General features: G+C 39.0%; 11 protein-coding genes across 11 annotated transcripts; 8 read left to right on the forward strand and 3 right to left on the reverse strand.

The window, feature by feature from the left end:
- Window positions 1–70: 70 nt before the first annotated feature.
- On the forward strand, window positions 71–1125 carry BDF20DRAFT_853056 (uncharacterized protein). Its single transcript, XM_053080117.1, has one exon. The coding sequence runs from the start codon at window positions 98–100 to the stop codon at window positions 827–829; it is 732 nt and encodes a 243-aa protein (XP_052939332.1). The 5' UTR covers window positions 71–97; the 3' UTR covers window positions 830–1125.
- Window positions 1126–2208: 1083 nt separating this feature from the next.
- On the reverse strand, window positions 2209–3402 carry BDF20DRAFT_832853 (uncharacterized protein; the record flags this gene model as incomplete). Its single annotated transcript, XM_053078579.1, has 2 exons — window positions 2209–2751; window positions 2848–3402. 2 exons carry the CDS (start codon window positions 3400–3402, stop codon window positions 2209–2211), a joined length of 1098 nt encoding a protein of 365 aa, XP_052939333.1.
- A 900-nt stretch (window positions 3403–4302) lies between these two features.
- On the forward strand, window positions 4303–6238 carry BDF20DRAFT_298199 (tubulin beta-1 chain). Its single transcript, XM_053075138.1, has 4 exons — window positions 4303–4420; window positions 4542–4558; window positions 4677–4816; window positions 4941–6238. The coding sequence occupies exons 1-4, from the start codon at window positions 4393–4395 to the stop codon at window positions 6115–6117; spliced, it is 1362 nt and encodes a 453-aa protein (XP_052939334.1). The 5' UTR covers window positions 4303–4392; the 3' UTR covers window positions 6118–6238.
- Window positions 6239–6243: 5 nt separating this feature from the next.
- Window positions 6244–8018, reverse strand: BDF20DRAFT_853063 (uncharacterized protein). Its single transcript, XM_053080118.1, has one exon. It carries the CDS (start codon window positions 7981–7983, stop codon window positions 6334–6336), a length of 1650 nt encoding a protein of 549 aa, XP_052939335.1. The 5' UTR covers window positions 7984–8018; the 3' UTR covers window positions 6244–6333.
- Window positions 8019–8166: 148 nt separating this feature from the next.
- Window positions 8167–9831, forward strand: BDF20DRAFT_853064 (inorganic diphosphatase). Its single transcript, XM_053080119.1, has 6 exons — window positions 8167–8571; window positions 8643–8761; window positions 8828–8947; window positions 9041–9254; window positions 9335–9462; window positions 9535–9831. Exons 1-6 carry the CDS (start codon window positions 8445–8447, stop codon window positions 9766–9768), a joined length of 942 nt encoding a protein of 313 aa, XP_052939336.1. The 5' UTR covers window positions 8167–8444; the 3' UTR covers window positions 9769–9831.
- On the forward strand, window positions 9832–11399 carry BDF20DRAFT_853066 (S-adenosyl-L-methionine-dependent methyltransferase). Its single transcript, XM_053080120.1, has one exon. It carries the CDS (start codon window positions 10048–10050, stop codon window positions 11143–11145), a length of 1098 nt encoding a protein of 365 aa, XP_052939337.1. The 5' UTR covers window positions 9832–10047; the 3' UTR covers window positions 11146–11399.
- Window positions 11400–11446: 47 nt separating this feature from the next.
- Window positions 11447–12187, forward strand: BDF20DRAFT_910525 (uncharacterized protein; the record flags this gene model as incomplete). Its single annotated transcript, XM_053083716.1, has 3 exons — window positions 11447–11476; window positions 11536–11708; window positions 11776–12187. 3 exons carry the CDS (start codon window positions 11447–11449, stop codon window positions 12185–12187), a joined length of 615 nt encoding a protein of 204 aa, XP_052939338.1.
- Window positions 12188–12855: 668 nt separating this feature from the next.
- BDF20DRAFT_815241 (PPPDE putative peptidase domain-containing protein) lies at window positions 12856–15296 on the reverse strand (the record flags this gene model as incomplete). The annotated part of the gene is made up of 8 exons (XM_053077063.1): window positions 12856–13055; window positions 13138–13525; window positions 13580–13725; window positions 13809–14039; window positions 14135–14661; window positions 14738–14860; window positions 14939–15122; window positions 15209–15296. The coding sequence occupies 8 exons, from the start codon at window positions 15294–15296 to the stop codon at window positions 12856–12858; spliced, it is 1887 nt and encodes a 628-aa protein (XP_052939339.1).
- A 497-nt stretch (window positions 15297–15793) lies between these two features.
- BDF20DRAFT_815097 (uncharacterized protein) lies at window positions 15794–16403 on the forward strand (the record flags this gene model as incomplete). The annotated part of the gene is made up of 2 exons (XM_053077045.1): window positions 15794–15976; window positions 16062–16403. The coding sequence occupies 2 exons, from the start codon at window positions 15794–15796 to the stop codon at window positions 16401–16403; spliced, it is 525 nt and encodes a 174-aa protein (XP_052939340.1).
- Window positions 16404–16554: 151 nt separating this feature from the next.
- Window positions 16555–17447, forward strand: BDF20DRAFT_298468 (uncharacterized protein). Its single transcript, XM_053075139.1, has 2 exons — window positions 16555–16829; window positions 16917–17447. The coding sequence occupies exons 1-2, from the start codon at window positions 16709–16711 to the stop codon at window positions 17297–17299; spliced, it is 504 nt and encodes a 167-aa protein (XP_052939341.1). The 5' UTR covers window positions 16555–16708; the 3' UTR covers window positions 17300–17447.
- A 222-nt stretch (window positions 17448–17669) lies between these two features.
- Window positions 17670–19594, forward strand: BDF20DRAFT_832861 (uncharacterized protein; the record flags this gene model as incomplete). Its single annotated transcript, XM_053078580.1, has 3 exons — window positions 17670–18622; window positions 18701–19116; window positions 19185–19594. 3 exons carry the CDS (start codon window positions 17670–17672, stop codon window positions 19592–19594), a joined length of 1779 nt encoding a protein of 592 aa, XP_052939342.1.
- Between the last annotated feature and the right edge of the window lie 34 nt (window positions 19595–19628).

Genomic DNA, 19628 nt, shown 5'->3' on the forward strand with positions numbered 1-19628 from the left:
ATTATGGATCTTTGTCCTTTTTAAATGCCCGTTTTATTCAAAATTCATTTACCCTGCTTTTTTTTTCTCCACACTTTTCTTGTTTATAAAATAAAAAATGACTCGCTCCTCCACTGCCAGAGTTGCAGCTGTATCTTATACAGGAGGAAAAGACTGTACGTTAGCACTTCATCGTATAAAAGAGCAAGGTGTTCGGATTGCAGTTCTTGTAACGTTCAGCCCACCATTGACTCAGGTGTCCTCGTTTAAAGCACATCCACTCGACGTTATTCAAAAACAAGCAGAGGCATTGGGTTTACCGCATGTTCTTTGTATTATTAAAGGACCTAACTATTTAGAAGACTATCGGAGAGAGATATTGCAATTAAAACGGACTTATGGCATTGACGAGCTTGTGACAGGTGATATTTTACCAGTATGTAGTAATTTTATGGAACGTGCCGTTGAAGGATCAGGTGTACAATTGATTCGACCCTTATGGGAGCAACCTCAAAATGAGCTCTTGACAGAAATGTTGGAAAAGAGAGGGTTCAAAATACTTATTACATGTATAAATTTGAAAAAAATACCCATTGCCGTTTTACAAAAAGTTCAAGAGCATTTTGATGTGGGCCGATGTCTAACACGTACGGCCCTGGATACCTTAATTGCTGCACATACCAATGCAAGTTTAAGTCCTACCGGTGAGTACGGAGAGCTACATACTATGGTGACTGAGTGCCCGCTTTATAATGGAAAGAAGTTGTTGATAGACGGTGATACATACATCGATGAAGACTTCGCTTACCTGAAAATAAATCAAGTCGAACTTGTCAATGATAAGGAATGACACCCTCTCTAAAAAAACCTCTCATTGAATATCAAGTTTCTTATTCGTATTAGAAGTTGCTATGCTTTATATAGTTATAGGTTGAGTGTTCATATAAAGTGAAAAGCGAATATAAGGTGTCTCTTCGATTGAAGAGACTGCATTTATTGCAAGAAGTTTTCATAAGAAGTTTCATATCCATGACCATTCTGAATAACACAAATCCATCCAAATCACCTATACTTAGATTATGTAAAGTGCGTGTGCATGCGCACTAGAATATTGCTCCGCATATGCATAATATTCAACTAGAGCAGGTAGAATGAGGGCACTTTTTAGACGCAGTTCTATTGAACCTCTAAATCTAACCCTTTAATAAAAAAACTGTAATAAACACAAGTAGCTGGAGTCGCTCGCATATCAAGTGCAAAGTATTTAAGATATAAACTGAACAAGTGAACATATATGAAATACTACTGTATAGAGTCAATGGATAAAGAGCAAATAAACTATGCTTCGAGATGCTTGAATGTCATTGCTAGCTTCAAAAAGATAAACTTATTTATGTTGCTATATTATTGACTTTCTAAGATATCTGTTCTAGTTTACGTAACGAAACTTGCGCTTTTTGATTCCTTACCTAAAAGATTTTCAAAACTAATTTCAAGCGATGTGTAAAAATGGGGAAATATACAAAGACAGAATAAAGCAAGCTGATACTTCCGTAGTAATCAGCAATTGGACGAACTTTGATGCATACCAAATTTTGGCCGAATACCTTTATTATTTTGCAGAAAACCTATCGAACAACCTCAGTATCATCATCTATGTCTTATTTGAGTACGAAAGAAGTAGAAACCAGCTGTTGGATTTGGGAAATATATTTGATTGAGTATTACCGAAAATTAGACAGTTGTGCAATGTGGTATCGACAACTATATAAAAACGAGCAACGGTAATATATATGCTTCGAAAAGGATGTGTGTCAGTGGTTAAAACACTCTTTGCAAGGATTGGCTTCAGCAATTGAATGCGCGTGGTGCGGAAAGGAGTTCTAGGCCTAGGTTCACATATGAAATTAACTCGTAGAATCTATAAGCTACGATTTAAGCTGGAGATTAAAACCCATCAAAATGATGCTATGACTAATGGTAACCTTTATAAAGCCTTTATGAAGGGGCTTATAATATCTTCAGAAAACCCAAGAGCTTCAGTTAGAAATGTCATAATGCAAAAGGATGATGAAGTACAAACATTCGAAATAGCTGCCGCCCTCATTCATGAAATAGATAGAAATGTCAAAACTAAGAATACCAGCCGCAAAATCGCTATAATTCAAAACACAGCAAATAGATATCATTGTTCATACAAAAGCAGCTAATGATTGCTTTAATGAAGAATTAACCTAACAGTTCATCCAGCCATGCCTCATCATCTTGAGAAACTGCGGTGGAAGATACAGATGGCGCTTGTTGTAGTGGTTTCTTGATTTGCCCTGGTTTTGGTAGAGTCTTTTTTGTCGGCTTTTCTACAGAAGATATTGTGGGAGACGGTAAACTATTACTTTTAGGTACAGCAGTTGCTAAGGTAGTTGTGGGTATTTTTGTTTGATCCAAGGCCAGTAAATCATCTAACGCGTCATCATCTTTGTTCGCGTCAAAAGATTGCTGTTGCTGCCTTTCGCTAAATTGTGCCTTGGGGTTTAATTTCTGATTGGGTATCGAAGTATCTGGAGTATTCGCCATAGACACCTTATTACTGATATTCATTGATGTATTGTTACGTAGATAAATACCATCCTTTTCAGATACTCTATAGTTTGACGTCGGTGGTTGTTGATATTGTTGCGATTTGAACATGATGTAGCCTTTTGCGTTTGTGGAGAAAGGCGGCACGATTGGTTTATCAACCACAATTGGATGCTCGTTCAACGCATTATCGAGCTATTTACAATATTGTAAGTATGGTCAGTTTGAGTGTGATCAATTTCTTTGTATTTATTTCAGCAGCCTTTTTGAGGCTACCGAATAGCACTGTACCAATTCATTATCGGATGCATCATGGTTCAATCCTAAAAGTGCTGCAGCATCAAAATCATTGAGGGCTGTATTAAAAGTGTCGAAATCCAATTCAAACATTGTGTTTCTCTGCTTTGAAAGCGTCATATTGTCGTCAAGTAGCTTTTCATCTTTAAACTTGAACATCGTTGAACTTGTATTTTCTAACTCTGCGGCGCTACTGTCTTGCAACATGGACACCAAGTCTGTTGTTTCTCGATCAATGCCCATCTCAGCATCACGCTTCATTTCTTCTAATTCGTCGACTTCTGTATATCGATCTGCATTGGTGGACAACATGGTACGCTTTGAATATTTTGCTTGCTGATATCTTCGTTCGGCTTTTTCTTCTTCTGTTTCTTCTACAAATTCCCCATTGCGTCGGCGAATGGCAGCGACACCCATACCTCGATCGCGTGCAGCTGCGTTCTTTTTGCGGCGAGCTAAGGCTATTTCGGCAGCAGAGGAGTCGCCTGCAAGTTTTTTCTTTTGCTGGTATCGATGCGAATCTTTGACTTTATGCTCGTCTGGTCTCATACTCTGTTGTTTGAGATACTTTAAAAGATGAAAATAGAGCGTATTGATTCAGAGGGTAAAGAACTTTTTGGATTTCCTTATTGATACCTAAAATCTTTAAAGCCCGCGTTGGCCGCTCAGAAGGGTTTATTGCTGCTTTACTTATGATATGAAAAGGAATAAAGAATGGAAGAAACATCAAAAAACGGTACAAAACGACGTGAAGGAACCTATTGCTGTTCAAAGAAGGATGGAGTTTCTCTTCGAATGAGCTGAGTATCACCCTAATTTCCTCTTGATCTGTTGACAGCGGGCATCAGCAGTTTTAAAGTTTTATGCTGTGCATTGCTAATGAGTGATCCCTTGATAAATCCCCTTATACATATATGTTTTATGTGTTTCAGGGAAAATGCGATAAAACGGTTATGTTTCTTTTTGTTGCATCAAAGACAACAACGGATTCCTGCCGATAAATAAAGAAGTAAGGTTATCATATAGGCTTTTTCATTGAAAACCCGCAAAGGAAGTCGTAATACCAACATTGACAGATTCTGTTTAGCAAAGTAGACATGTGTAACATCTTATAATATCTTTTTGTAGACTACTATATGAGCACCAATAGCGATGTGAATTCTGAACTCCTCTCCTTTGCTTCATTATACGACTGCTGCTACTGCTGCTGATGCTGATGCTGATGCTGATGATGATGCTGCTGCTTGCTTCCCCTTTCCTTTTTTTTCATGTCCCCCTTTCACAACAAAAGCAATAGATTAAAGAACAACTAAAATAAATCTAATTTTTTTAAAACAACAACAAGACATCTTTCTTGCCCCCCCTTTTTTTTCTGTTCTTCTTTGATTTTCCTTTCTTCTTTTTTTTACAGCTTTGATTTCCTTTTTTTTTTTTTTTTTTTCTCTATACCCAAACATTAATCAAGTCAAATACCCTATCAACTTATCTCAAACACAACTATAACACGCCAAATTATACCATACAGTTTTTAATTCTAAAATGAGAGAAATTATACACGTTCAAGCAGGTAAAGACCGAACGGACAAGTAAAGAAGATACCATAAACAATTCTTGGATACACGTAGCTAGACTAGAAGGTTTTCTAACAATAACTTTCTCCTCTACCATGCCACTTATGCTTTGAAAAGGTCAATGTGGTAACCAGGTAAAGCCAAAAAAGAAAAAAGAAAAAAGAAAAAAGCTTTGCAAGATAAATAGCACGAGAATGAATTTGTTACATGACAGACATCCATTGAACACTTCTACATTTTTTGGTATGATAGATTGGTCAAAAGTTCTGGGAGAGTATCAGTCAAGAGCACGGCATTGATTCTACTGGTGCTTATGCAGGTGATAATGATTTACAGCTAGAACGTATCAATGTTTACTATAATGAAGGTTCTGCTGGTAAATATGTACCAAGGTAAAAATTACTATTGCTCCTTTCCCCCCAATGAGCACCCCTTCCCCTTGATGTAGGAAAAAAGCAAAAAGAAAAAAGGACATGAGAATAACTGGGAGTGTTTCTTTATTTGTCATCCCCTTAGAGCTGTTTTGGTTGACCTTGAGCCGGCCACTATGGATGCTATTCGTAGCAGTACCTACGGTAAACTCTATCGTCCAGATAACTTTATTTTTGGACAATCCGGTGCTGGTAATTCTTGGGCCAAGGGTTACTATACAGAAGGCGCTGAGCTTGTTGAAGGCGTCTTGGATATCATCCGCAAAGAAGCAGAACACACTGATTGTCTGCAAGGTTTCCAGCTCTGTCATTCTTTGGGCGGCGGTACTGGTTCAGGTCTTGGCTCCCTTTTGTTATCCAAGATTCGTGAAGAATATCCCGATCGAATGTTGTGTACGTACTCTGTGGTACCTTCTCCCAAGGTATCTGATACGGTTGTAGAACCTTACAATGCCGTCTTGACCGTCCACCAATTGGTGGAAAATTGTGATGCCACTTTCTGTATTGATAATGAGGCTCTCTATGATATCTGCTTCAGAACGCTTAAGCTATCCAATCCTAATTATGGTGATTTGAACCAGTTGGTATCGGCTGTCATGTCCGGTGTCTCTACCAGTTTGCGTTTCCCTGGTCAGCTCAACAGTGATTTGAGAAAGACGTTCGTCAACATGGTGCCTTTCCCTCGTCTTCACTTCTTCATGGTCGGCTTTGCTCCTCTTACTGCATTCAATTCTCAGCAATACCGTAATCTGAGTGTCCCTGAATTAACGGCTCAAATGTTCGATGCCCGCAATATGATGGCTGCTTCTGATCCGCGCCACGGTCGTTACTTGACCGTAGCAACTATTTTCCGTGGTCGTTTGTCCACCAAGGAGGTGGAGAACCAAATGTTGGCTGTCCAACAAAAGAATTCCAGCTATTTCGTGGAATGGATCCCTAATAGTGTCAAGACCTCTCTTTGCGACATTCCTCCTGTAGGTCTCAAGATGTCTGGTACATTCATTGGTAACAGTACGGCTATTCAGGAATTGTTTAAGCGTGTCAATGAGCAGTTCACAGCCATGTTTAGAAGAAAGGCTTTCATGCATTGGTATACAGGTGAAGGTATGGACGAAATGGAATTCACGGAAGCCGAATCCAACATGAATGACCTTGTCTCTGAATATCAACAATATCAAGAAGCTACTATCGATGAAGACTTGATGGAAGATGACTATTTAGAAGAAGATGAAATGCTTGAAGAAGAGCAAGCCGATGAATAAAAAAAAACTCCAAAAACACGAAACTCTTTTTAAACCGGTTGATCAATAGCATTTATTCATTATTAAAAAAAGTTTTCTATTTTATGTTTGAATAAAAAGATGAAGCTTTTTATTTCTTATTGAATAGTGCTATTTTGCTTTGAATAGAATAGAAATTAGGTATATATGTATGTATACACGTACATTGAAGGAGTAGGACTTCAATAGCAATGCAAGTTATTTGCTACTTGTGAAAGATTTCACCAACGAGTTCCAAAAGCCATATTTAATGGATGTCTTGGGTGCTTCATTTTTCTCTTTTATATCCTTGACAACGGGCAATGATGATGACGATGCTGTTGACGTAGCTGTGGAATATTCATCGTCTTCCTCTTCTTTACTCATGTTTGTCATTTTTACGTCGCCATCAAAAGTGTTCGTTGCATCAAAGAAATCGTCAGCTGATTCTGCATCCTCATCTATATCCATATTCACTGAAGTAGTAGTAGTTGTTTCATAGAGAGGTATGCTCTCTTCCTGTTCTTCCTTCTTAACATGAACGTGATCAAACATGGCTGGTATAGTCGTATCGATAGGATTCGTTTGTGTATGAGATAGAGAAGGACAAGCATCCGATGGTTGGGTCGCTGTATTAGAGTATTCCCCAGCAAGCTCATCGATTTCACTTTCCCCAGTTGAAGCTTGTGTTGAAGTACTGACAACATTGGGGTGCTCAGCAAGATCGTCACCAGCTTCAGAAGAGGTAACAGAGGGAGACTGGCTCGTGGCTCTCTCTTTCGCAGATACAGCAGAAGAAGAAGGATGAGGTAGATGGGCAATATAACTGGAGTTGGGTAATATCGAATGATGACTTAAATCCAAAGTAGGTATAGGTGTCGTAGGTGCTGGTGATGAGGATGGTATATTAGATTGATTCGCTTGTTGCTGTTTTCTTGTATGTGAAGTTAAAGCTGCAGTCGCTGGTTGCTTTTCTGTAGCGGGTATGTTCGTAGTTATAGTGGATGATTTCTTGGTAGTATGGGTATAAGATGTCGATATGATGGGTTTGGCCGTATTATTAATGGATATAGCACTGATTTCAGCGTTGCTATCTGAAATGGTTAAATAAGTATTCCAACTGATGTCTCCTGTAACATTATCAATCGAATCGGTGGATTGACTGGTAGGTAGAACAATTTTCTGTGCGTTAATTTTCCTCTTTTTCCTCTTTATCGTAGTAGTAGTACTAGGAGGAGCACTAGACTTTGCAGCTTCTGCTTCAGTGATTATTGCTGAAGACAAATTCGTGCTTGAAGGCGCTGCTGCTGCTGCTGCTGCTGCTGATGGCGGCGGTGATGAAGAAGGAGACTTTCTTTTACGCTCTTCTCGTTCTTTCTCCCTTTGCACGATGGCCTTGGAAGCCGCTCGTAGCGATCGCTTCATCGGCTGCTGAGTAGCTGCTGCTGCCTTTGAAGCTCTTGTCAGCGCTGTTGCAGCAGAGATGAGTGTGATGGAATTGGATGGTGACGGTTCTCTACTACTATAATTACTACCACTGCTGATGCTGTGATCACTACTTTCACTATGACTCCTGCTTCCATTATCACTCACACCACTAAGGCTACAGTTATCATCGTCTGAAACGGAATTTTGTGTTTGCTGTTGTTGTCGACGAGTAACAATAATTTTGCTCGTGGATATGGCGACGGCTCTTTTCCTCCTTTGTGGTGTATTTAATTGTACTAATTTTTTAGCTGATAAATCATCTATAGAAGGTGATCCTACGAGTTGTTTCTTTTTCTTCACTGTCTTTTGCGTACTACTCTTGTCCGTTGCTGTAGCTGTAGAACGTCTCTTTAGTAATATGGAAGCTTTTTTTGGAGGCATTTCTGTGATAGTATTAAAAAAGAAAAAAAAAAAAAGTGAAATATAGAAGAAAAGGGGAAGCCCATATTTAACCAAGTTACCGTCAAGTGTGACATTTGATTTCTTTAATCGCAACCTTTATTTGTAATTATTATTTTTTTTTTGTTTTCTTTATTGATTGCCTTTGTTTGGGCAAAGCAAAATAATACATTATGTTTATAGGTGTACAAAGCAAAAAACACTCGTATTACTCTTTTCTTTTTCTACAAACAATGGTTTTCACATATTTGAGTATTTCTTTGTCAATATTCAAATAGGAACGGCTCTGCGCACTAGCACTCATTTTTAACGAATTTTCGTAAACTGCTTCTTGATTGGTCAATAAGGGGGTAGAGAGCATTAAATACTTTCGTGTACCCCGGGATGCCCTGATCCTTGATAACACCCGACACACGCATTTCTTTTTTTCTTTCTAACAAGCTATGCCATTCTTGACAGTTCTGCTGCAGAATAAAACCTCAATGAATAAAGCCTTTGTAAGGTTTTCTTCAACTTTCAAAACCGTCCATGTAGGAAAACCTTTTACGGCGAGTCATAGGGTCTACTATGGTAATCAACCCCACCTTGTGTGTTGCGCTCATCGATTTGAAAATGTCTAAAGTTTGAATGATTGCTTAAAGAAAAGGACGGCCAAATAATTTCACCATGGCACGACGTTCCGCTTTACAGTGATGAGAAAAATAAGCACATTGTCAATATGATTGTCGAAATTCCAAGATGGACAAACTCGAAAGTGGAGGTAACTCTACAAGATGCATATCTCTTCTTTTTTTTTTTACCTTGCCAAATTAAAATTGGAACCCAGATTGCAGTAGATGAGAAGTTCAATCCTTTAAAGCATGATATTAAGAAAGGCAAACCAAGATTTGTTCGTAATTGCTTTCCTTGCGTAGGATATAGCTGGAATTATGGTGCTCTTCCACAGGTAAAACTGTAATAGATAAACGACAAGGGTCGCCAACGTCCGTCGCGTTTTTTTTTTTTGGTTTGCTCATGGCATCCTTTCTTTTATTGACAGACCTGGGAGGATCCTACTTATGTGCATAACGACACCTTTGCGAAAGGTGATAATGATCCCATTGATGTGTTGGATATTGGTGAAGCGATCGCTAAACAAGGTGAAGTAAAGCAAGTGAAGGTATTGGGTATCATGGCCTTGCTGGATGAAGGTGAAACGGATTGGAAGGTTATCTCGATCGACACAAGAGATCCATTAGCAGACAAACTAAACAGTAAGATGTTGTGGAAATAAAACAAGATAAAGCGATGATGTATAACTGAATTACTTCTTGTTGGCCATACATCGCATCAGACATCCAGGACGTGCAAGAGCATTTCCCTGGTTTAATAGATACTACAAGGAAATTTTTCAGAGTGTACAAGGTGCCAGATGGAAAGCCAGAAAACGCATTTGCATTCAACGGTGAATGCAAAGATAAAGTAAGTACCCTATTGACGTGTTGACTCTGCAGAATTGGAAAAACTGAGCCTCTTTGTCGCTTTCCATACTAGGACTACGCTCATTCAGTAATAGAAGAAACTCATGAAGCCTGGAAAAGATTAATTCAAAACAAAGTACTTTCGACAAAGGACACAAAAGGGATTGGTCTCGCCAATATTTCAGTAAAAAATTCACCTTATAAAGAAGAACCTCAGAGAGTGACAGATACAATCAAGGAAGAAAAATTTGAGTTTGAGCAAGAAAAGGATAATGAACACTATGATTCTAGATGGTACTTTGTATAAATAGATACCATGCTCCTAATAGATAATTTGAGATACTTGAGAATAAAAGATTATAAAAGCGACTCATTGATATTGTGATTGGGCTGTTGGTATAAACCTTCAATGGGCAACAGTGTACCTTTTTTGTTTAAAAACGCGCTGTTAAAGAGCAGGAATGGGGATTTTTATGGAAGGCAGTCCTCTCGTGTGGTGGGACTGCCTTTTTAGCAAAAGTGCAATTTAAAAAAAAAATGTCCAAAGGGAAACCATGAAAAGGGAAGCCCTACAACAAGTCCAGCCATGTCAGACGTCGAATCCTCACCGCTAGTTGAAGAAAAGAAAAGAGGTCAACGTGGAAATAAGAAGGGAGACAAGAAAAAGCCAGCATTATCTAAAAAGAAAGAAAAGGCGCTCCAACGAGAAGTCGAACGTCGCAATGCCGTCATGGCCTCTTTCAGCAAATATTATGAAGAAGAATGGGGAGCTGAACGATGGCCTTCCCTTTTCGAAGCCTTGAAAAAGCCCGTGCGTCATTGCCTCATGCTGAATAAATATGCCAATGTCGATGAACTGAAAGCGAAACTAAAGGACCATCTATCCGACCTAACCATGCTGGATTTTGTTTCGATTCCCTGTTATGCATCCAAAAGCTTGGCACGTTTCCCGCCTCCAAGCAAAGACAGTAATGGCATCACTGACTACTATATTCTCGACGCGGGTTCTGTATTAGCTACAGAGGCATTAGACATACAGCCTGACGATCAAGTGCTCGATATTTGTGCAGCTCCTGGAGGTAAATCATTAGCCGTGCTGCAACGCTTGGATAAACAATATGGTCGATTAACATCCAATGAGATTGCATCTGACCGCAGAAGAAGATTACGGCAAGTGATCGAATCCTATATACCCGCTGATATTGCCGCTGAAGTCAGCACCGTGGTGGGCAAGGATGGTACACGGTATTATGGTGAACCAGAGCAGTACGATAAAGTGCTCTTAGACGCACCTTGTTCATCTGAACGACATTTATTACATGATGACAAAGAGTTTGACATGTGGACACCGAAACGCACCAAAGTGAATGCGAAACGCCAATTGTCAATTTTGAAAGCAGCCCTACATTCTGTGCGAGTGGACGGGTTGGTATTGTATGGTACTTGTTCTATCAGTTCATTAGAAAACGATAAGGTGGTAGAGCGTATGATTAAAAAGGGCAAGATTCCTGTCGAAGCTGTCAAAATGAAGAAATGGGCCATTGGTGAGAGGACAAAGTATGGTTGGATTGTCTTGCCAGACAAGACAGATGGTTGGGGACCACTTTATTTTTCTCTGCTTAGAAGAACAGGTGTCTCTAAAGAGGGAGAAAGTGATGACGATGATGATGACGACAGCGATTAAAAAAAATGGTTACTCTTCTTTTAATGACTTCTTCAGAGAAGGTGTGCACTATACAGTTGTCCTTTTTTTTTCTAATTATTTAATTGATAATCTCTTTTTTTAATCGGATATCGCGCGCATTGAATAGAGCTGCATCCGGCTCTTTTTGCTGCATTTGAACTTTTTCTCCAGAAAACTGTCGAATTTTTCTTTTATTTTTGACAGAAATAAAATAGGCAATGCATTTTTTTTTTTTCTTTTGGTTTTATTGTTCTACTGCATTTCATCGTCATTCCTGATTACTATATCGAGTTAACTACTAATGTTCGGTTGCGTTGCCGCTGGTAGACTTGTAAGTATCCATAGACTACAAGAAAAGGTTTACAGTAGAGGCTAACCATCCATGTTAAGGTACAAACAAACTTACAACAAGTTGACGTCAATAAGTACGTTTTCGAATTGTCTGATGCTCAATCTATAAATCACATTGTCGTGTTTTTGCTGGGGACAATTCCATTCGAACCTGGTTTTGCAGCAACAGTTCATTTACATTGGCCCAATAAAGAATGGCAACTGCTAGGAGGGTGAGTCGTCTTATTCTATGGCCAAGTAATTTGCAATAACGATATTTATTGAAACTTTTTGCAACAGTCTATCGAATGAAAAGCCCAGTGCAATTTTCAGGCTAAAAACGAAAGAATCAGTTGTCAATTTATCGCAAATGTCAACGAATGCCACACTTGGTATTTCAATTGAACCTATTGACGCTGTACAACAGCAGCTTGCTACCTTGAATCAACCTACAACAGCCTCATCGTCAGCTCTTGTCAAACCTGGTGTCAGTGTTTCTCAAGTTGGACAAATGGCTAGCCGTGTATTGGAAAACTTATACAATTATGTTACATCATTTACAGTGCAGAATATTCCAGTTACCTCAATACCTATAGGTCAGTTGACCGAGAATGGTTATCTTTCTTTGAAGGCCTTTCAGACGTGGTACGATAATCTTTCGAGAAAGATAGCAGCAAATCCAAATTATCTGATAGAAGAAAAGTCAGCGTAAAGACAATGACAGACGAAGATAGATTTTTGTTATACGTCCTTATTTACAATACAAGCCGATTGATATTACGATATTACAAAAGTGTTTTACAGCTTTACTACACCTAATCCATGAATGAATAAAAGATACAGCAATTGATAGGGTACAGCATGATCGAGTGCTGATCGTTTTATGAGTAAGCAATTGCAGCTGTTTGCTACTCTGACAAAGTGACATTCACTGTTGAAGAGAATACCAAGTACTTGAAGGTTGTAGCTTTTTGAGAAATTGTCGTGAGAGAGGATATTGTAGCGTAGTCAAGTACGGCAAGGGATATAATGACTATCCTCTCATGAAATAATGAGACAGTTAGACATTCCCTGATATTTATTGTTATGACTAGAAAGACGAATAGAGGCAAAAGAATACTATTCACTGTTACTATTGGGATGTTATTATGTGAAGAAGCCGATGATGATTTGTATAATTCAATGAATTGTCAAGTTGTAGACCTTGTATATAGCTATAAACTTACTAAGCAAGAAAGATGACCCAAATGATGACCTAGTGTTATCTGTTCTGGAAGTTACATTTATTTTTAAAAAGTTAAAGGGAAAGAAGGATAGAAGAATGGCCATCTTTTGTGCTTCTTTCAAATAAATATCGTTTATATACAAGATTCGCAAAAACTAATTTTTGCTTTGCTGGTTCAGTAATTCACACAAATCCCTTGCCAGTGCTACCACTTTGGATGATACAATTAACTTCGAGGTCTTCTTTTCTTCGATGATACGCTTTATATCTAGAGTTGAAAGTAAATCACATAGTGACGAATCATTCTGGGGTGCCAAAAAGAGGAATTTTCCAAGGGCAGCTAATAAGCGATGAACTGTGTACGCATTGAAGGACAACAAATGGGTCAATGTGAGCAAAGGATAGGAATAGAAAGAAAACAATGAGAATAAACTTACTAATTTCCTCGTCACTTTCTTTCATCAAAGCATCAATAATTGCACTGCAGAGTTCTACTTCCCATTCATCATCTTCCTGTTCTGCCATACCAGTAAAGGACCCTTCTTCCTTTTTCAATCTTTCTAACGCGATGACAGTAGAGCAATTATACGCTAAAGACGCAGCTGCTTGTCTTACTTGAGCATCCTCTGCTAAGAGACTCGTCACTACCATTTGAGTGGTCTCATTACGATGTGATGCAGGAAGTTTGGATGTAAAATGTGTCGTTGATAGTTTCGGGTTTGCAAACGTATTACAAGCGACTCTCAGGATCATTAGCCACGTTGCTTTAGATAATGTACCTTCCTTTGTTGTTGCGGATGATGTTGAAGACACTAGTTCAAATATCTTTGCAATTTGAGATGCTATTTTAAATAAGGACATTAATCAATTCGAGTCTACTCGGAGTAAAATCATATCTGTCAATAGGGTTTTGTTCTTACGCTCTTTGACGTAAAGTTCTGATACAGCCCGATTCACAAGCACAGATCTATAGATATCTAAAAGTGGGAACAGTTTATCCAGAGCGAGATTGCATAATAGATGTTCTAATGAAATCAATGTATCAAATCAAGTATTAGCGCAAAGGAAGCCTTTCCAAGTATGTCTATAGCTCCATTGGATACGGTACCAACAAATGATGTCCATTGGTTAAAATCCAGCTCTTTACATTTGCCTTCCAACAACTGCTTTGACTGATCGAGAATCCGTTGTTGATCTTCGTCCAAGTGTATGTCTGTCTGCTTGATGAATTCCTTTAATTTGCCGTAGATCATGTCCAACTTTCCAGGCTGCGTATATAATATGGGTACATTAGGCTGGTCCACAATAGAGCGTAACAAAATTTTTCGGTGGGGATGCGCTTTCGGGATAATCGAATGCGAATTAGTACATCATCTTTCTACCGTACACACACATTTCTCCGTCTATCAGCTAATCATTCAAATGGATCCTTACGTGGATAAGCCTCAAACAATAGCATGTCTACTTGACTTTTCAACTCTGCATAATTTGCACCTCGAAATTCTGAAAATTTGTTGCCGTTTAAAAATAGCTGAAAGGTAGGTGTTGCTCGCACACCATATTTAGCGCCGTCTATAGACATGGAGAGATCCATAATGACGCCCAGAATCTTGATTTTCTTTTGTTGCTGCTGAGGATCATTTTTATCTCGTATGAGCTTTTCAAAATCTGGTTTAATCATTCTGCATGGAGGACAAGTGGCTGAAGTGAAAAACACAATGACCGCTTTATAAGACTGGATGAAGCCGTCCACAACAGATGCTGAGTTGGCTATTTGAACAGGATCAGCTTGAACGGGTGCTGCAGACGTGGCTGCAGATGAAATACCCTGTAAAAGGGAGGAAGCGCCGGCTGTATCTGTTATTGGTGGCTGTGCTGTTGCTGTTGTGGATAGGGATGATCTCAGTTTGGATTGGCCAAATATATTCTCAATCATAGGTAATATCGACTGTCCAAAAGTCCTATCCTTGTCCATCAGTTTATCGTATACACAACATGACACTAGCGCTTAGCGCAAAATAGTATCGTTTCACTTACGTATTCAGGAAATCAGAAGGTAGGCTTGTGATATGAGCTGGAATCACTTGTCCGCATAAAAATTGACACAAGTCGTTTGAGAATGTATTGCAATTGAAATCTAATAAGTGATATTTCTCGGCTCTAACAAAAAAAGCAAAAATAAAATAGAGCAAACCAGGTAAGCACGTGGACGACTAACATAAACATGTAGTAACTTACGTATAAATCGATCGGAGACTGTCTATATATTCCACCACAACCTCCAAAGGCAAATAAGTCTCGCCAATGTCGATGATCTCTAACGGTTGTCCATGCATAGTAGTGCCTGGCATGGAGGTCATGATACCTTGACCAAAGTAAAATTCTTGCCCATAAACAACTACTGACGTATGCCAAATTCCGTCTTCATCATGTCCAAGTGTATGAGTTTCTCAGGAACAAGTTCACGCAATTGACATAAGCGAGCGAATAACTTTTGTTTCTCATTACCTATTTGTTTACCAGTAAGCTGCAGGGACATGGTCCGAGCCATGCCTTGAGAAAGGTCATAAACGTAAAGTTTGACAGGTTCTGCCATTATGATGTGTGATTAAGAGTAGAAAAGGCTGTTGACAACCAGTAAATGCTACGCAGTAGAGTTGGACAGGAACACGTAACGATGGGAATCAAAAAAAAAAAAAAGGTTGACTTTCAATTCTTGAAAAGAATAGAAATCAGGGCCAACAAGTTGCATGAATGACATCAAGTGGATGCACGCCGGGAAGGCAAAGAGCTGCCTTATATATTCAAAAAGCATTAATCCGTTAGAAGAAGGACACGCAAAAAAGAAAGACGGGTAATTTGGCATTGTAACCTCCCCTTTTTTGATCCTTTCATATTGATCATTTTACTTCTTTATTGAATTTGTAACTAAAACATCATATGCACAACTCCCTTGTGCTACAGACTCATATGCAAATATACCCAAAACGAGTGGAATGTAGTACCCTGAAGATATCAACATTGGTTTAGCTCTTCTTCTTCAAGTCACTCCTTTTTTACTTATCTAACACAACTTCAGCAACATCTATCAGCATGGAGGCATTTCTATCCACCTTGCCGCCCTATGTCCATGAATTTCTCAATCAATATCCTCCAACAGACGTCTTTAATTTATTGAAAGAATTGATTTGTTTTGCTGTTTTATACAGCGATGATCGTGCAAGAATCAACGAAGCGACGAATGAGTTTCTCGAGAAAAAAAAGCTATTGACAACGGTAAAAAAGCCAGGCACATGAATATACGAAACATAAATGATGTTTTTATTGTAGGAATAACTAATAGTGAAAATTACGATCGAAGCTTGAAAAAGCTGATGGCAGCGTTTTAGAATCGACATCAGCCCGATCACATGAAACTATTGAAGAAGAAGAAGAGGAAGCAGAGGGCAAAGTAAAGATTGACCAGGAAACAAAAAAGTTGGACTTACAGCAGAACGATGAAAGAAAGCAAAAAACAGCCAGTTTACCGAGCACTTTTCCCGACTGGTGGGGGCATCATGAAGAGGAATTATTACCGTCGCAAATCAGAAAAGAAATCAAAGTAGCTAACAATAACCATAGCAGAGAGATCAAAAAACAACAAAGCGTTGATCTAGGATGGGTTTCTTGTAAGCCTCCATACAATAATGCTACTATAAGCTAATGCTTGTATTAATGAACATATTAACATCTATTTTACATTATAGGGGATGATCCAGCAACTAGCAGTGTTCGACGGGAAAGAGCTAGAAGGTAAACTAAAAATAGGGGCTGTGGGTTGGAAACGAGAAAAGGAAGCACAAGAAAAGTTAATAACAGCATCTTAGTCAAATCATACCTAATCTGCGTTCCTATCTAGAGGAAGATACTCACTCAACGAAACCAGTAGAACATCAAAATATAGCCAACAGGGGAACACTATCATCAAAATCATCGTCTCCAGTTTCAAGCAAAAGTAAAAGACATTCTATGATTGATATGAAGCATTCAACTTCCCCAACGCCTATCAATGATGAAAAAGTTGAAGTGTCATCTATGAAAAGCTCAAATATGATGCCATCAACGACATCCAACCTTAAACGACGCTCTGGTAAATTGATAATGAAGTACTTCGCTCTTAGCACAAGTGTTACTTTTTTTAGCTAACATATTACAATGAACTTTATTCAACATGTAGCTAACGTAATACTTAATAATACCACTGCTCCTACTATTGCTGTTGCCCCACGATCAAAACTGCTACAACAAGCCAAAGAGAAGCAAGAAACGAGTAAAAAAACCATCGCTGCGAATTCTTCTAAAATTACTCCAGCAACAACAATAAGCACTTCGACCTCGCTGACACCCAAAAGCTCGTCCTCTGTCTTATTAAAACAACCCAGAGTCAATGCTGCTATGAGAGCAAGAGCAGAGCATGCCAGGCTGCAAAAAGAAGAGATGGAGCGCAAGAAGAATCAACCGCCCCCAGGTTCGTCAATTAGTATGAGATTAAAACAAAGAGCAAACTCTGGGATAGACTGGGAATCTATTAAAAAAGAAAGGCGAAAAACGGCAAAATAAATGAGGTAATAACTTCAAATTGAAAGTGATTTACCTGGAAACGGAATACAACAAAAATTAAACCATGATCAAAGCGATGATTGGCGAAAAAACTAACTGAGCTTATGCTAAATAGACCTGGCACTATTTGCAATAGAGCCCTTCTTCCCAGTTCCGCATTAATCTTGTAGTTTCAGATTGTAGAAGTCTTTTTTCTATTGAAAATCTATTTTTAATTCAATTGTTTTCTTTTTCTTTTTTCAATTTCATTACAATATCCTAATACATATATAACTAAGTGTATAAACGAATATAAATGCAAGATTCAGAGTCTACTGATAGAGGAGGGGTCGGCATAGCGGAACCCAGTTCTAAAGAACACAATCCTCTGATGAGCTGGATAAAGAGTTTAAAAAATCAGAACGACCATAACCCCAACACCATCCACAACAGATCAACTGACAATCCTCCAGCCTCAAAATCAGCAGCAAATACGTCCACTGCAAATATAAACAATTTTAATTTTGATAATGAGTTGTTGCATCCGTATCAACAAACTAGCCACAGTGAAATTAATGACAAACCACCGACCATTCGAATACGCGACGACGATGGTTATTCTACCACAGAAGACGACAGGTCTTCTATCCGGAGTAAAACAGCCTCTTTGATCTCAAGGCACCTTAAGAAAGACCATTTGAATCTTTTCCATATGCCACATGGTTTTATCAAAAGCTATCTGCGGCACGGTCATCGAAGGCATAGTAGTGATGATTCGGCTTCTTCAAAAGTACCTGCCAGCTCAGCCGCTACTATCGCCGGATTGACAATGACACCTGCTGATGAGAAACGCGATAATTACAGCAGTTACAACAGAAATAACAGCAAGGTTGCCCATCATCAACATTCGTCATCAGGGCTTTTGGGTAACCAATGGGCTCATCATCGTCACTCTTTTTCAGACTCCCGATCCAGAGACTACTCTGGGGAAGAGGGCGAGAATATGACACAGCAACGTCGACGATCGAATCATGCTCAAAACGGTTCAAGACGACCTTCGAGTACGCATACAGGCGATCTGAGTGATAGAGCAGACAGTAATCAAACTTGGCACAGCCGAGAGAGCTCTGTATTCTCATTGCCGGAATATGTGGACAGCCCAGAAATTGGGTTTCAAAAGTTACAGAAAGATGGCGACCTGGTGGACTGGGATGAATTGAGCACGTTTTTGAGAGAGGAAGAAGTGGACAGAGAAGGTGAATGTGAGCTGCCCGAGTGGAAGGTGGATAGAACTTTTACACGAACACTTGTGAACAATGAACTGATACGACTTGCTCTGAATGGGTAAAAGAAAAAGAAATCTGAGCTGTAAAATACCGATCAATTGACTCACTCTCTCTATTTCAATTTAATTTATTACAGCCTTTTCCTAAGTCCTATACAAATACATTCCAAAAAGCATGTGCTTCATGTGGGCTGCGGCAAAGGTTTATGGTGCAGTAATACAGCCTCCTTATTTCCTAACTGGTTAGTCGTCGGGATGGATGATGTGACAGGTGGCCCTTGTCCAGATCAAAGAAAAGTACCAAAGAATTTCAAATACATACGCTGCTATTACGATATATTAAGGACAATGCATGATATACCCTCAGAATCCTTCGATTTCATTTATGTGCGGTTCTTGTTAGATAGCTACAGCGAAGACGAATACAAAACGTTGATTCAGGAGTGTAAACGTATCTGTAAACCACATGGTTACGTCGAATTCCATGAAATGGACATGAGAATCTATGGCTCCCCCAGACCCGGTCCATGTACACATAAGCTTAATGGGAAAGGTAATAACTTTGAAATGTTCGTTTTGAACTCATTTGTGCACACGCATTCTGATCTTTTTCATCATTAGTGTTTCAAATTATGGAACGCCATAACATTAATCCACGGCTAGCGCGAAAACTGAGTTCTTTGGTACAAAATATATTTGAAAGAGAAGATCAAAAACCGTCACCCATTGATACACGGGAAATGTTACAGAAAAAGCAGCAGCGATTCTATATGAATTACACGTCTTTACCGATTGGAAAATGGGGTGGTAAACTAGGCGTATTATTCCGTGACGCGATCAATGATCTATATTTAGATATCAAGATGCACGAATGCGCAGACTCAGACGTCAGTTACGAAGGCAGTGTCAGCAGCTTAAGTGATGCGATACCCTATGATTCAGATATAGAAACGATGGCTCGTGAATTAGAATCAAGAAAAGCGTTTATGAATATATATCATGTCTATGTCCGGAAGAGTTCTGTTCACTGAATGCATATACACTATATGGCTAAACAAAAGAAAT

The sequence above is a fragment of the Mycotypha africana genome (assembly GCF_025528875.1).
Source record: "Mycotypha africana strain NRRL 2978 chromosome Unknown BDF20scaffold_2, whole genome shotgun sequence".
NCBI lineage: Eukaryota > Fungi > Mucoromycota > Mucoromycetes > Mucorales > Mycotyphaceae > Mycotypha > Mycotypha africana.